The sequence below is a fragment of the Vombatus ursinus genome, unplaced genomic scaffold (assembly GCF_900497805.2).
Source record: "Vombatus ursinus unplaced genomic scaffold, bare-nosed wombat genome assembly UNPS02012811.1, whole genome shotgun sequence".
Classification (NCBI taxonomy): domain Eukaryota; kingdom Metazoa; phylum Chordata; class Mammalia; order Diprotodontia; family Vombatidae; genus Vombatus; species Vombatus ursinus.
In genome coordinates, this window is record NW_020952589.1 from 738,880 (window position 1) to 753,349 (window position 14,470).

The 14,470-nt window shown below is 40.2% G+C and overlaps 1 protein-coding gene across 1 annotated transcript in view; it reads right to left on the reverse strand.

Moving 5' to 3' along the window:
• CCDC33 (coiled-coil domain containing 33) overlaps positions 1-14,470 on the reverse strand; it is a 183,342-nt gene that overhangs the window by 89,572 nt on the left and 79,300 nt on the right. Inside the window, exon 11 of the mRNA XM_027858275.1 lies at positions 6,923-7,186. Within this exon, the coding sequence (XP_027714076.1) occupies positions 6,923-7,186 (264 nt within the window). The remainder of the gene's footprint in view (positions 1-6,922; positions 7,187-14,470) is intronic.

The following is a 14,470-nucleotide window of genomic DNA, read 5'->3' on the forward strand; positions in this document are numbered from 1 at the left end:
CCTCCCTCTATTTCATTAGACACAAGTCTCGAGGCTCTTCTTAGGGAACTTGACCCATATTACTACCCCACCCTATGCCATTGCCATCACTGGCAGAATGTGTTATTCCAAAGAGAAGTCCTTATTTCCTATTAAGCCGGACAAGACTCAGAGGGCATCAGAGGGAAAATTGTTTCTTGGGCCCTGGAGAGCGTGTTTCAAGATTGAACACGGCCAAATACACTCTAGTTATGGGGTGATCATCTACAGCTCACAGGCCGAGAGACTGGAACCCGGGGGGTGTTGGGTTTGTTTTTGTTTTGTGTGGTTGCTATCCTACCACACGCTATTGTTAGGATACCACATTCCACGGCTACAAAGCCCTGTTCTATTGTTACATCACAGTATCCTACTGAGATAACACTTTGTCCTGTTGCTACATGCCTGTGTTCTGTTGCCATATCAACATGGGCACTAGCACATATTACCATGTCCTGCTGCTACAGTTGTTTTATCATTAGTCTTTATCTCTACAGTCCTCATCGTCTTCCTCCACATTCTAATCCCTCACTGACTTGGGTGTGAACATTCTTCCATAAAACAGGGGATGTTTGAAGCATCCAATCCATTTACTAATAATAGCTCATGCTCATACAGCAATCCAAGGTTTGCAAAGCACTCCCCTCACAACCTCAAGAGTAGTTAGTATAAGGATTGGTATTCCCATTTTACTGATGGTGAAAGAAGTGGTCACCTGCTCCATATCACATTATTAACAAGTGTCAGAGACCGGTACCTTTATATCTCCTGACTTCAAGTCCTATGTTCATTGGCTCACATTAGTTCAACAAGAGGAATTGAGGCAGGGGAGGGAAAGAGGCAAAAGTTCTCCAAGCAGGACAATTTAGCAGCCCAGAAAGTTTGGTAGTATTAGCATCAGTCCTTACTGGGATAAATACTGAAAGAAGTTTAGCACGGTGATGAATATTGAACTCAGGTGAGTAGGAAATCCAGGAAGGAATTTTAAAATTATTTCTAAACCTTGGTTGATCTGAGTTTGAGACACTGAGGCCCTGGCCATCTTGGTCTTTTTGCCTGCTTAGTTCCCTTGGCTTATGAGACTTGTCAAGCCCACTCCTCACATCACATTTCCCCATCTGTCTGCTGCTGCCACCATTCCTGGGTTCCCTGGCTTATGGACCCAATCTTTCTTGCCTTTATTCAATCTGCCATCTAATAATCCTGATCACAGCATCACGTTGGATTTGCAAAGAAAGAGTGGTATTCAGAGGTATCAAAGATAGATTGCAAGGATCATAAAATGTATATAATTATGACTGTAAAAAAAACAACAAAAATATGAATTGGGGAGACAAACCAGGCTTTGTTAGGTCAAATCACAGAGCAAAAATCAGGGGATATTGTTGCTGAAACATATGTATAAAAATGCAGGAAGGAGGACCTTGCCAGCTTCATCCAGATTCAGGTGCATGCTAATCAAAGAATTTCTGTTTATGTTAGGCAAATAGCCTTCAAAAATTCCTGTGGGCTTCTCTTCTTTTTTTTTTTTTTGGTGGTGGTGGTGTTGAGAGCAGAATCTCTGAAATGGTTTTGGGGACACAGGATCACAATCAGAAATTAAGTGGAAGTTAAAAGAAATTTTCTACATCTGTCAGACAATTAGCTGGGACTATGGACCTTGAAACAGTGCCAAACGAAGGCTAGAGAAGAAAATAGACTAGGCTTAATGTAAGCCAGGAACATTCTGCTGACTTTTGTTAGCTCCCCAATTGAGTATCCTACTCATACTCTCAGCTATTCACTAAAAGAGTGACTAAAAGAGTGTCAGGAAGAGGCTTTCTAGCCATTACATTTTAGCAGATAGCAACTGAGAGCAAGTCATCAACCATGGGACCAGCAGAGACATTCAGAAGAGATCAACCAATATATCCGGGAGAGATAATGTGACAGAGAGGGGATAAGATTTCCAGCTGAGTGAAGAATTGCTCAATGACGTCACCAGATGACATTGGGTTTTGTAGCCTCAGAGGATTGAGTTGCCCAGGTTACGCCCCCCGGATACACATGCCCATACATATATATGTATATTCTCTAGGCATGCACATAAGGCATACAGGTTCTTGTCATGTTCCCTTTCACACATATTCCTTAGTGAAAGGTATCCCACATATATGCCCTTTCAAATGTGTTCCCTTTCCACCATTGTACTCTGCATGTATGCACTCTCCCCTCTGGTGATATAGTAACCGAGGAAAGGGTGTATGTCCTGGGTGTCTGTAGTGTATTTATCTTTTCTTGTCATTTTATGTGCTATGATGCTCAATAAAATGTATTTTGAGCTAATGTGTTTTCTGGCTAGTTGGTAAAAGTAAACAAACCGGTGGAAGCTCAGGATCTATGGTTTTCAATGCATGCATATGCATCATGTTTAGAACCCAGGGTAGATTTTCTAGAGGTCCACATGTAAGGGAGTATTCTAAGTGCTTCATGGAAAATGTAAGGAAATATGGAAAGACATATGAAATGATGTAAGGTGAGGTCAACAGAACTACAACAAAATCTACTTCAACCATACATATGAAAAACAAAGCTGGCTTCCTAAGGAGGCCAGACTCTTGGGATTGAGTGTCCAGGTGTTTGTGCCTGTCTATGGAAAAATCAGACTCTCCCCAGACTCCTCATGAGCATAAGCCCCACATCCCAGAGCACAACCATACTTTCTTACTCACCCTTTCTTTCCAAGAAGAGATTTTTGTCTCTTCTCTCCTTTTCCTCAAACACGTGTTCCTACACTTTCCTTCTTTTATTACATAGCCTCTTCTACTCACCCTAGTTCCATTTCCTTTCTCAACACAACGACAATTTTTTAGCAAGTCTCAATAGAGCCCATTAGTGGCTTGGATTCCCTAGGCAGAGGGGCCCTTGGCTTGTGAAAATTAATTCGAAATACATTTCTCTCCCTCTAACCTTCTTTCTCCAGCAACATTCACCAGCCAGACTGGATAATATTTAGCCAGAAATGCTTGTTCATATTCTGTTTGGTATCGCAAAACATGTTCAAGGAGAAAGTTGTCTTTACTTGAAACTTGCTGAGCTTAAAGCTTCCAGACAGAAGCTGGTTTTTCATCAACGGAAGAATAAATAGAGCAAGGTTAAAAAAAAGAGAGAAGAAGAGATTGGCCCAAGGCATAATGGGAGGAAAGGAGAACATGGAGGTCTGCCCTTAGGAAGAGTCATCAAGTGTAAATTTCAAAGCTGAAAGAGACATCAGAAGCTATTGAGTCTAACATATCCTAACAGGAATCCCCTTTACACTGTAAGCAACAGCTGGTCATTCAGGCTTTGCTTGGAGCCCCCTGGGGAGGGAAAACCTACCACCTCTTGGTGAGAACTTTTGAATAGTTATCTTAGTATATTTTCCCTTCCATAAATGTTTTTATTTGCAGTTTCTACCTCTTTGCTGCCTTCTTTGGCCAACCAGAACAGATCTCATCCCCCTTTCACCTGAAAGTTCTTCAAATGCTTTAGGACAGGTATGATGCTTCTCCTAAGTCTCTCCTCTAGGCTAATTAAAATTAGCTCCTTCCTGTGGCCTGAACTCGGATGCTTGCCCATCCCTTTCACCCTTCTCTGGACAGTCTCCATTAATGTCCTTCCTAAAATGTGGCGTCCAGAACTGAGCGCACTCCTTTAGATATGGTCTGAGCAGGACAGAGTACAGGGTCATTCTCACCTCTCTAGTCTTAGACTTTACACATATCTTAATGTTGCCTAATTTTGCTTTAGCTTTCTGGGCTGCCATATCATACTGCTGACTCACATCAAACTTCTATCCCACTGCCTCCCCCTTCCCAATATCTTTTTAGGCAAAATGCAGTCTAGTCATGTCTGCTTTAGCTTGAATTTATCAAGTTGATGGGGGGGGGGGTCAAATGTCTAAGATTTTACATTTATACCTATTAAATGTAATTTTTACAAGATGAGACCTAATGTTCTAGATTGTTCTAGACTGTCAAGATCTTTGTGGACCCCCAACTTGTCAACCAACAGGCTACTAACCCTTCCAACTTTGTGTCATCTGCAAGTATTATATGTAAGCATGTCACTTAAAGCCTTTATACAAGTCATTGATAAAAATACATTAACTAGGGTAGGGTTAACAAGAGATGCCAAGGAGCCTTCACTGGAGACCTTTCACACTGATGTGGAACCATTAACAATGACTTTTTGACCCTGGCCATTCCACTGGTTGTGAATCCACCTAATGGAGCAATCACCCAGCTCTTACCTCTATCCTGTTTGTTCACAAGAATAATAAATAGCTTGAGAGACTGGCAAATAGATTGCTAAAATCTAGGTAAACTAAATTAATAGTGTTCTCCTGATTTACAAATCTATTAACATTTTAATAAAAAAGGTTTTTAAAAACATTTTTAAATGTTTCCTTTTATAAAAAAGTAAACGAGGTTAGTTTTCATGCTTGCTTGCTGGATGTTTTTGGTAGAAGATTATAAAACATCAAGTCACTGAAGTCTTTGCACCATTTGTGATGACCACTGTTCTGTATCACTGTGAAAGCAATATCTGTCATAAGTTTTCTTTTTCACTTCATCAGACCCATAAAGGATAGAGAGAGTTGCATTTCTCCATTTTGGGTGAATGCTAGGTAGATTCACCAGCCAGCATGCGCTAGCAATCACATTAGGTATTGTGCAATGACTGGCATTGAGTAAATATTATCTATATATGTATATGCTATTGCAACACAGATATTGGATTCACTTCTTTGCCAAACACATTTTGAAGCTCCATCAGAACTAAAAAGATTCCTGTTTCTAGTAGCCAATACTAATTAAGCACCCAGATGGCTCCAAACTCCAGACAATTGATTAACCATAATTAACTCTCCTCTTGTCTTCTGCTTTCCTGGATAAATCTTTTGTATTATTTGTTTTTCTCTTTCTTTCTTAACTGAAGAATTCTTATTCTAGGGGACACTCTTTCAAATCCAACCAGATGAAAAGGGTGTGAACACATTGAGGGCCAGAAGTCATTCTCATCTTTCTCTTTTTCTTTTAGGTATCCCAAGTACCTAAAACAATGTTTGTTATTTTGGTGAGGAGTGTTTAGAGTGATAGTTTCACCAGAGTGAGAAATCTCTGTCTGCCAAAATAGATATGGAAATTGTAGTCTTAAGAGAATTGTCTAGACCATTTTACAGGGCACTGAGAGATTAAGTGATGTGTTTTGGGCCACAAGCCAGTCTACGTCAGAGACCTGACTTGACTCCAAGGTTGGCCCCCTATCCACTGTGTTAAGCTGACTCTACCTGGAGCACAGTAGGTACTTCATGCTCCTTGAATTAAAACTAATTTAAATTGAAGATAATTAACATGTATGATTACTCCTCTGGCCCCTCTGAGATTAAGGATAAATTGCATCATATGCAGAAGATTTGTGATTTGGATAGGATCGTGCTTTCATTTGGGGAAAATTCTATGGATAGCTGGAAATGGGGACCTCCCCAAGATGAGGCAGAGCTATAGGTGACTTAGTATTATTATAAGTCCTAGGGTGTTGCTTGAGGCATCTAGAGGTTAAGTGACCCATCCAGGTTACATAACTAGTAAGAAATGAAGTAAGGTTTTAATCTTGATCTTTCTGATACTAAGGCTAAAGTGGTATCCACTATGCAATACTGTCTTCCACAGTCCAAAGGAAGGCATTATTTACCTTCTGCAATTCCCTGAGCCCACACATTTAGGAATCTATTGTTTCATTCTATATTTACCACGGCAGGGATAGGGACTTTGTAGTTTAGGGTCCCCCCACCCATTCAGAAGCTTGGAAAGCTCCCTGGGAATGCCCATATGTCATGAAATACTGGCAGCTCATTCTGTAGATCTGTAGGTGGGGGTCATGATAAAGGAAACTGTTGAAGATTCAGTGGGAAATGTCAAGGCTTTTAGTAGAAAGGGGAATTACTGAAGGAACATCAGTAGAGATCAGTCATTTTTTGCCATCATGTCTAATATGTTAGGAAATTCCATAGGATTCATTCCAGGAAAAATGGAGGGAAACGAATGACAATGACTAGATAGGGCCATGAATAGGAAAGACGTGATCTTCTGAAGCTTGAGCTCTTAGGGGTCTTGCACTTCTAATCATCCCCAAGGCCATTTCTTGTTTCTGAGTTAGATCTCTCCTCTAAACTAGGCAAGGTTGTTGTCTGTAGAAAGGCAGGTTGATGGAAAGATGATTGAATTTGGCTGAAGAATAACAGGGAAGGAGTGGGTGAGTGAGTTCCTGCTTGGTCATAGGATTTTTTCCCAAATCAAATCCCAACCCTATCAGAGATGCTTCCTTCTTTACTGGATTGTAAAATTAGAGTCAGAGAGAGCCTAATTAACAAAAAAGCATTCTTAGGACAACTCCTGTGTTCCATGATCCAGGATACGTGCTATTTGATACAGGGAAAATACCCTTTCCTCTCTAAAGTCCCATTTTATATGATGGGAGAAGCATTCAGGAACTTCTTGTTTCATTAAGTCCTCGGGCTGAGAAGTCATTGTAAATAAGGTATGTATGTGTAAATTGAGTCCCATTTTAAACATATAAGGAGAGTCTCATGTGTCAAGGAGCCTGGTGGTGAATCACAAAATGAAGGATTCTTCTCTAAAGTAAAGAATCTCCCCCTTCCCACTCTTTATCTCACCCTCCCATTGGTGTCAATCCAGATTTTTATGTGTAGAATTTCCCTCTCCAAGCAACACTTGCTGCCCCAGCAAGATGCATAATCTCCACATAGGAAACTCTGACTCAAGAACTGTCCCTTCCCATCCCTTCATTCCCATCCCCTCCCACTCCAAGGTGGGACAGTGCCTGTAAATGTACTTCTCTCCAGAAGGCAAGAGCTACTCACTGCTTCTTGAGAAAGCTTTGGAGATCTTACTTCTTCCAGTGAGGGCACGGAAAGGCACTCATCCACAAAGCCTGGTTTGGGCCCGGGCCTTGCCTCCAGCTCTGTCACGAGCTCTAGCTCAGGCTCTGACTCTGGCTCTGGCTCTGGGCTTGCAAATTCGTTGGACCATGATTCACAGATGGTGCCAAGTTCTGCATCTAGGAGTGTAGGGTTCAGGACAGCAACGTCCGTGCAATTGCTGGGAGTCATAAAGTTGTCCGGCCTCTAGGAAATAAAGACAAGAGGAGATTTAGGAGGAGGAACACTTCTGATTTTTGACTGAATGGACTGCACAAAGGGTCAATAGATGGTTCAAGGCATCACAGTAAAATGAGAAGAGCACAGGAATTAGAGTCAGATCTGGCTTTAAGTGCAGGCTCAGTTTCTTGCCCTACTTACTTCACAGAGTACTTTTGGAGACAATGCTTTATGAATTGTAAAGCATTACAGGTGTAGTAGTTATCGTTCTTGTGCCTGGAATATAGTAGGTAATAAGTGCTTGTGTAAGGGGAGTGGTCCTTGACAATTCATTTGTCTAGAGCATAAATATAATCCAGAATTCTGAAAAAGTAATGGCTAAATTAAGTCAGCCTCAATATTCTGAGGCAGTAGTTGCTTGTTTGCCTATGATAGGTTATACAACTTTGGAGTGAAAATAGAACGAAGACTTTAAACTCTAAAGGGATAGGGAGTTGGGAAAAGGATAAAGGAGGGATCTTTAGAGGGGAGGTTGTGGGAATAGGTTAAAAGGGTGATATAGAAGGGGGTTTAGATTCAGGGGAATGGGAATATAAGGGAGGGATTGCAGGAGCGGGGGTATGTTAAGTAATAGGAGGGTAAGGTAGCAGGTAGAAGTAAAGTAGAAAAGTTAGGAGAGACAGGAAAAATAAAGGGATATGCAGAAACATAAAAACAAAGATTAGGAGTAGAATCTCTTAGGGAAAGTATATGTATATGTATATATATGTATGTGCATATATGTACAAGTGTATGTATATATCAATACCTATATATAAATATATCCAATGCTCAATTATAGCCTTGGGGTGGAGGGTAGGGGGGAGGGAGAGGGGAAAAGAACAAAGTAAAAAGTGTACAGCAGAGAACAAAAGAAAACCTGCAAGGAAGCAAAGAAAAGATGGACAGCTTTCAATACAATGAACAGTATTTAATATATAGGCTTTCTTGAAATGAAAAGTTATTCCTATATAATTTGAATCCTCTCCTATGTTCTGCTATGCACATGACATTTTTTGTTTTTTCTTATTTTATATTTAAGTTTACAATGTTTCTTTTTCTTTTCTTATTATGTATTTAAGTTTTAGCATTTGTCTAAAATTAAAAAAAGAAAAAAGAAAATAGAACCAAGTCTGCTTCAGTGTTTTGTTTCAAAGATTTATTTACATTTGAAAAGTTAGAGAACTTTGAAGTTAATAACTAGGAAAATAACACAGGACTGTTTTATGATTATGGAACACATGAGGACAGCTAAGTGGCTCAGTGGATAGAGTGCTGGGCTTGGAGTCAGGAAGATCTGAGTTCAAATCTGGCCTCAGACACTTCCTAGCTGTGTGACCCTGGGCAAGTCATTTAACCCTGTTTGCCTCAGTTTCCTCATCTGTAAAATGAGCTGGAAAAGGAAATGGCAAACCACTCCAGTATTTTGCCAAGAAACTCTAAATAGGATCATGAAAAGTCAGATACTCCTAAAATGACTGAACAACAGGTACTTTACCTGATTTTGGCTCAGTTACCAAAGAAGAAAAATTTGTTTCTAATCATAAAATCTCTCTCAAAAAGAGAACTCAGCTAATTTGCCAGGAAGATATTGGAATCACAACTCTTTCTCTGCACTGCCATTTGTTATCAGGCTGATTTTGTTGGTCAAAGAAAGATTGAAGTTCTTTCTATTGCTTCTGAGGAGAAAATACATTTTTATTTCTATTTCTACCTATGAAAAAGGAAATGAAAAATGAGGAGGAGGAGGAGGAGGAGAGGAGATATTTCTTTAAATGGCTAAATATTGCTGCTGAAAGGTCACAAAGAATTCTGTCAAAAGATGAGTCAGAGAAATTTCTGCCAAATGAAGTATTGGCTTTTCCTGGAAAAGCATATTATTTTATTATTATATTATATTACTCATATTATAGTATAGCATAGTATATAATAATATAATATACAAATACATTATATTTAATTATATTAATTATTATATTACATGAATATGTTATTATATGTTACAATATATTATTATTTTAATGGAAGGAACATGTACATCTGAAGCTGGAAATGTCAATTACTACAGTTTCTGTTGATAAGCAAACCCTTCTAGAGGAACAGCTTAGATAAGGAGCATTAAAGAAGCAATCCACCAGGTGAATTTCTTTAGCTGAGATGTCACGTCCAGTGAGGTGTTAGTCCAATGCAATGTGGATCATCTCTCCTTATTGGTGCAAGCATTTGTTTACAGATGAGTTATGATCATTAAGGAACTTTTATGGACAGTTCCTGAGACCTCACTTGTTCCACTAGTGGCCACAATACCAAGATGCCATAGTTCAGTTTAAGACTCACCAACTCCTAAATGCCTACTACAAGCTAAGGGAGCTTACAGAGGGGGCAGTCAGGATGGTGAGTGGACTAGAGACTATGCCTTATAGGGATCATTTGAGGGAAATGAAGATGTTAAATCTGGAAGAGAGAAGATTTGACTGGTGACATATCTGTCTTCAAGTATTTCAAAGTTTGACATGGGAATGGGATTTGTCTTGCTTGGCTTGGCCCCAAAGAGCAGAACTAGCTATGATGGCCTGAAGTTGAAGAGTCAATCTTCCTAATCCAAATGTGGGGTTGTCTTCCTTGGAACATGAAGGGTTTCCCATCTCTGGAGGTCCTCCAGTGGCAGTTGGATGACCATGTGAGAGGATTCTTAGTTAGGAATGGGGCAGATCAGGAGGGTGGTTGTCCAGTTGTCATGAAGTCCTACTGAAGGATCATCAGTATCTATATCAGTCCTGACTTGCCAGTCCACAGTGATATTTCCTCCACTCTGAATTCCAAAAATCCTTAACTACAGAAACCATTTGTACTGCACACTGTAGGTCTTGACCATGTGCTAGCTTATTTAGGGAGGAAATCTGGTGTAGTGGACAAAACACTACACTTCGAGTCCAGAGATTTGGATCCTGATTCTGGCATTAACACTTAGTGGCTGTGGGATCTTGGACAAATCACTTCCCCTCATATTCCTCAGTTTCTTCCTCTGTAAAATGAGGAGCTTGGGCTAGATCAGGGTTCTTAATCTGAAGTTGTAAACTTGTTTTTAAAAATACTTTGAAAGCTGTATTTCAATACATCTGGCTACCCTTGCAGTACCTCACGTATTTTATTTCATACATTTAAAATCATTCTTCTGAGAAGGAGTCTATAGGCTTATCCAGACTGCTCAAAGGTTCTGTCCATGATACAAAATAAAGATGAAGAACCACTGGCATCGATGATATCTAAGGTTCCTTTCAGCTTCGACATTATAGAATTCAGTTCTCCAATTGTTTCACATGGGCTAGTCTTCTCTCCCTAAGACGAGACTATTAGTTGTTTAGGGGACTGTCTCACAAAGAAGCTTGACACAGAGAGATGGTATTTGTTAAATGTTTGCTGAATGAATGAATTAGTTTAGTCAGCCAAGTTAGGCAGCTCTGGTGTAGTCAGCCTAACAAATTCCCATTGGCCCAGCAGCCCCTGGGGCAGGAGCAAGATGCTGATCTTGCCCCTAATGCAATTTGTCTTCATTTCCAGGCAGTAAGCCGGTTTCCCTTCCCCCAGCCCCCTAGACTTGAGCCCTGAATTTCATAGACTTCAGACTAATCAGGTTATGGGAGGAAGTGGAAGTAATGAAATCAACACAGGAGTCTCATGAGCCCCCAGCATAGCTCTGATAGCAGGGTCAGGAGCATGAGTCCCAAAGGGAACCTCTATGAAAGCTCTCCCTTCCCTTACCACATCCATATATAGAGACAGTTGTTAAGACTATTCTTTTGGGTGCTTCCTCCTTGAGGGAAGAGAATTCCTTCTATGATTGGCATCTGGACGAGAAATGGCCCAGCTGGTAAAAGACGTGGGGATCTGGCAATAGCATAACCTAGGACCCAAAGGATAATATGGTGGTAGAAACATCATGAAAGCAGCAACTGAAAAATGTGTGCTCTAGTCCTGAGGCTGCCACTAACTTCATTGGGTGACTTTGAAAAGTTGCTTAACCTCTCTGATCCCATTCCTCATCTATAAAAATTAAGAGCTTGAGTTCGGGGCCCTCCAAGGTCCCCTTCAGTTCTATGATTGGATCTACTGGGATCTTATTCTAAGGTTTAGCTCAGTAGCCAGGAGCCCAGATCATCTTTGGCAGGGGAATAAGAGAGAAGCCAGGAATAGTGGGAAAAGGCTGGAAAATTTGGTTCCTAAACCCATTTCTTTGTGACTTTGAGTAAGTGACCTAGAAGACAGTGTTGTCTAGTGATAAGAGCACTGCTTCTGGAGTCAGGGGACACAGGTCATACCCCACCCTTGGAAATTCCTAACCAAGAGATCCCATAGCGTAAATTACTTAACCTCTTGGGCCTTAGTTTCCTCATCTGTAAAATGAGGGGTTTGACTAGATGGCCTCGAAAGTCTCTTCCAGTTTTTTGGTTTTTCAGTTCATCAGTCCTGTCTGACTCTTTATGACCCTGTGTATTGTTTTCTTGCAAAGATACTGGAGTAACTGGTTTGCCTTTTTCTTCTCCAGTGAATTAAGGCAAATAGAAGTTAAGTGACTTCCTTAGGGTCACACAGCTAGTGAGTGTCTAAGGCTGGATTTGAACTCAGGTATTCTTGACTCCAGGCCCAGTGCTCTAACCATTGCACCATCTAGCTGCCTCAGTTCCAGCTTTAGATGTATGATTTAGGATCTAAAATGAGTAATGATCCTTCCGCAGTAATTCGTGTTAACTAGACAACCAGCCATCTGATCTGACTCATTCCTGACTAAGAATCCCCTCAAGTGATCATCCAACCATTGCCCAAGGACCTCCAGAGATGGGAAGCCCTTCACCTTCTGAGGAAGACAATACCACATTTGGATTTGGAAGATTGCTTCTTCAACTTCAGGCCATTGCAGCTAGTTCTGCTCTTTGGGGCCAAGTCAAGCAAGATAAATCCCATTCCCACAACAGACTTTCAAGTACTTGAAGATAAAATGGTGAGTTGTATTAAATACTCCCTAGTACACCTTGTATATAACTAACAGGCATTTAATAAATGCTAATGTAATTACATTGAATTCCAACTCTACTTGTCTATGAACACAATAATAATAACTTATATTGATCTACCTTCACATAGTAGGTACTTAATAAATACTTTTGGACTTACTGACTTTCACATGCATTATCTTATTTGGTCCCCACAGCAATCCTGTAAACTAGGTAGTATAGGTACTACTAAGCCCATTTTACAGGTGATGAAACTGAGGCTAAGGCCAAGATCATGAAGATAGTGTCAAGACTAGAAATTAAGCCCAGTTCTTCTGGCTCCTAGTTAGTGAGCTTTCCACTTCATCTTGTTGCCAATCCAGCACAGACTCCAAAGCTATTTCACCAATTCTCAAGCCTACTCCAACCAACCTCTTGTTTCTACAGAGCCCAATGGTCTCCTAGAGCTATTCTAAAATCTGCTCAGGACCTTTCCTACCTGGCATGGGGGTGGGGTGTTTGGAAGAGTGTTCCAGTGGTGACTTGGCAACATATTTATTAACATCTTCTACACAATAATTGCATGGTCGTTCTCCATCAGAACTTAGGATCATAGGGTCTAGAGCCGGAATCATAGATTCATAGACACAATTATAGAACCTCAGACACAGAAAGGACCTTGTTATTGTTGTTATGGTGGTTGTTGTCCAAATCTTTGTGATCCCATTTGGGGTTTTCTTGGCAAAGATACTGGATTGGTCTGCCATTTTCTTCTTCAGCTCATTTTACACATGAAGAAACTGAGGCAAACAGGGTTAAGTGACTTGTCCAGGATCACACAGCTTATAAGTGTCTGAGGTCAAATTTGAACTCAGGTCTTCTTGACTTCAGGCCCAGCACTCTACCCAGTGCACCACCTAGCTGCCTGGAAAGGCCCTTAGGGTCATCTAATACAATTCATATCTGTACAGGTACCACAGCTACAATATCTCTACCAAGTGGTTATCTAGTCTCTTCTTGTAGATCTCCTGTGCAGAGACCCCTATAATACTCCACAAGGCAGCCAGTTCCACTTTTGAACACCTCTAGTTGTTGGGAAGATTTTTTCTTACTCTATCTCTCTGTAACTTGCAGCCATTGCTTTTGTCCATTCTCTCATCTCCTACATATCAGCCATTCAAATATTTGCCATCAACTTTCATACTCACCTATGTCTTCTCTAGGCTAAATTTCTTTGAGTAATTCTAATACAGCATGGTTTTCAGTCCCCTCGACACCTTAGTTCTCCTCCTCTGGACATATTCTAGAGGGTTCTTTACCTTTTTGTGTCATAAGCTCTTTTGGCAATGTAGTCAACCTATGGATCCCTTTTCAAAATACTTTTTAGATGCATATAAAATATCTAGGCTTACAAAGGAAATCAATTATATTGAAACAGTGATCAATTTTTTTAAAAGTTCATGGATCCCAAGTTAAGAAGCTCTAATCTAGAGACTAGTATCCAGAATTGAATGCTCCATATATAATGTGACCAAGATGGATTACAGTGAGATTATGGCTTCTCTTTTTTTTGGATGCCAAGCCTCTATTTATTGAGTTAATTGAGTTAATTTATTGAGTTAATTGTAATTGTTATAACTCTAGTTATTGAGTTTTTGGCTGTTGTGTCATACTCTTGGCTTACATTAAACTTGCAGTCCACTAAAACCCTAGGATTGTTTTCACACAAACTAATGTCTAGCCATGTCTCTCTCATCACGTACTTGTGAAACTGATTTTTTGAAGCTCAAGCATATGACTGTAGATCTATTCATAACAAGTTCCTTCTCATTAGATTCAATCTGTAATTTAACATCTTAAGATCTTTCTTGGATCTTGATTCTATTATTCAACATATTAGGCACTCTAGCCAGCTTTGTGCCATCTGCACACTTGAAGAGCATTCTGTGTCTGTTCAAGCCATAAAAATGGTAAAAAAAAAAAAAAAAGCACAGGGCCAAGGGTAGAGCCTGGGGACACTCTACCAGGGACATCCCTCTAAGTTTATGTGTATCCATCAGTGAATATTCTTCGGGCCCAGCCATTCAACTAGTTCTAGTTCCACCCAAATATTCTATTGTCTAGTCCACATATCTCCATCTTGTCCACAAGGATCATATGAGAAAACTTTGTCAATTGATTTGCTGAAATCCAGGTATGTTACACAGATAAGATTGCACTGATCCACCTCTCTAGTTACCCCGTGAAAAACATAATTAGATTAGTCCTTGCATGACTCATA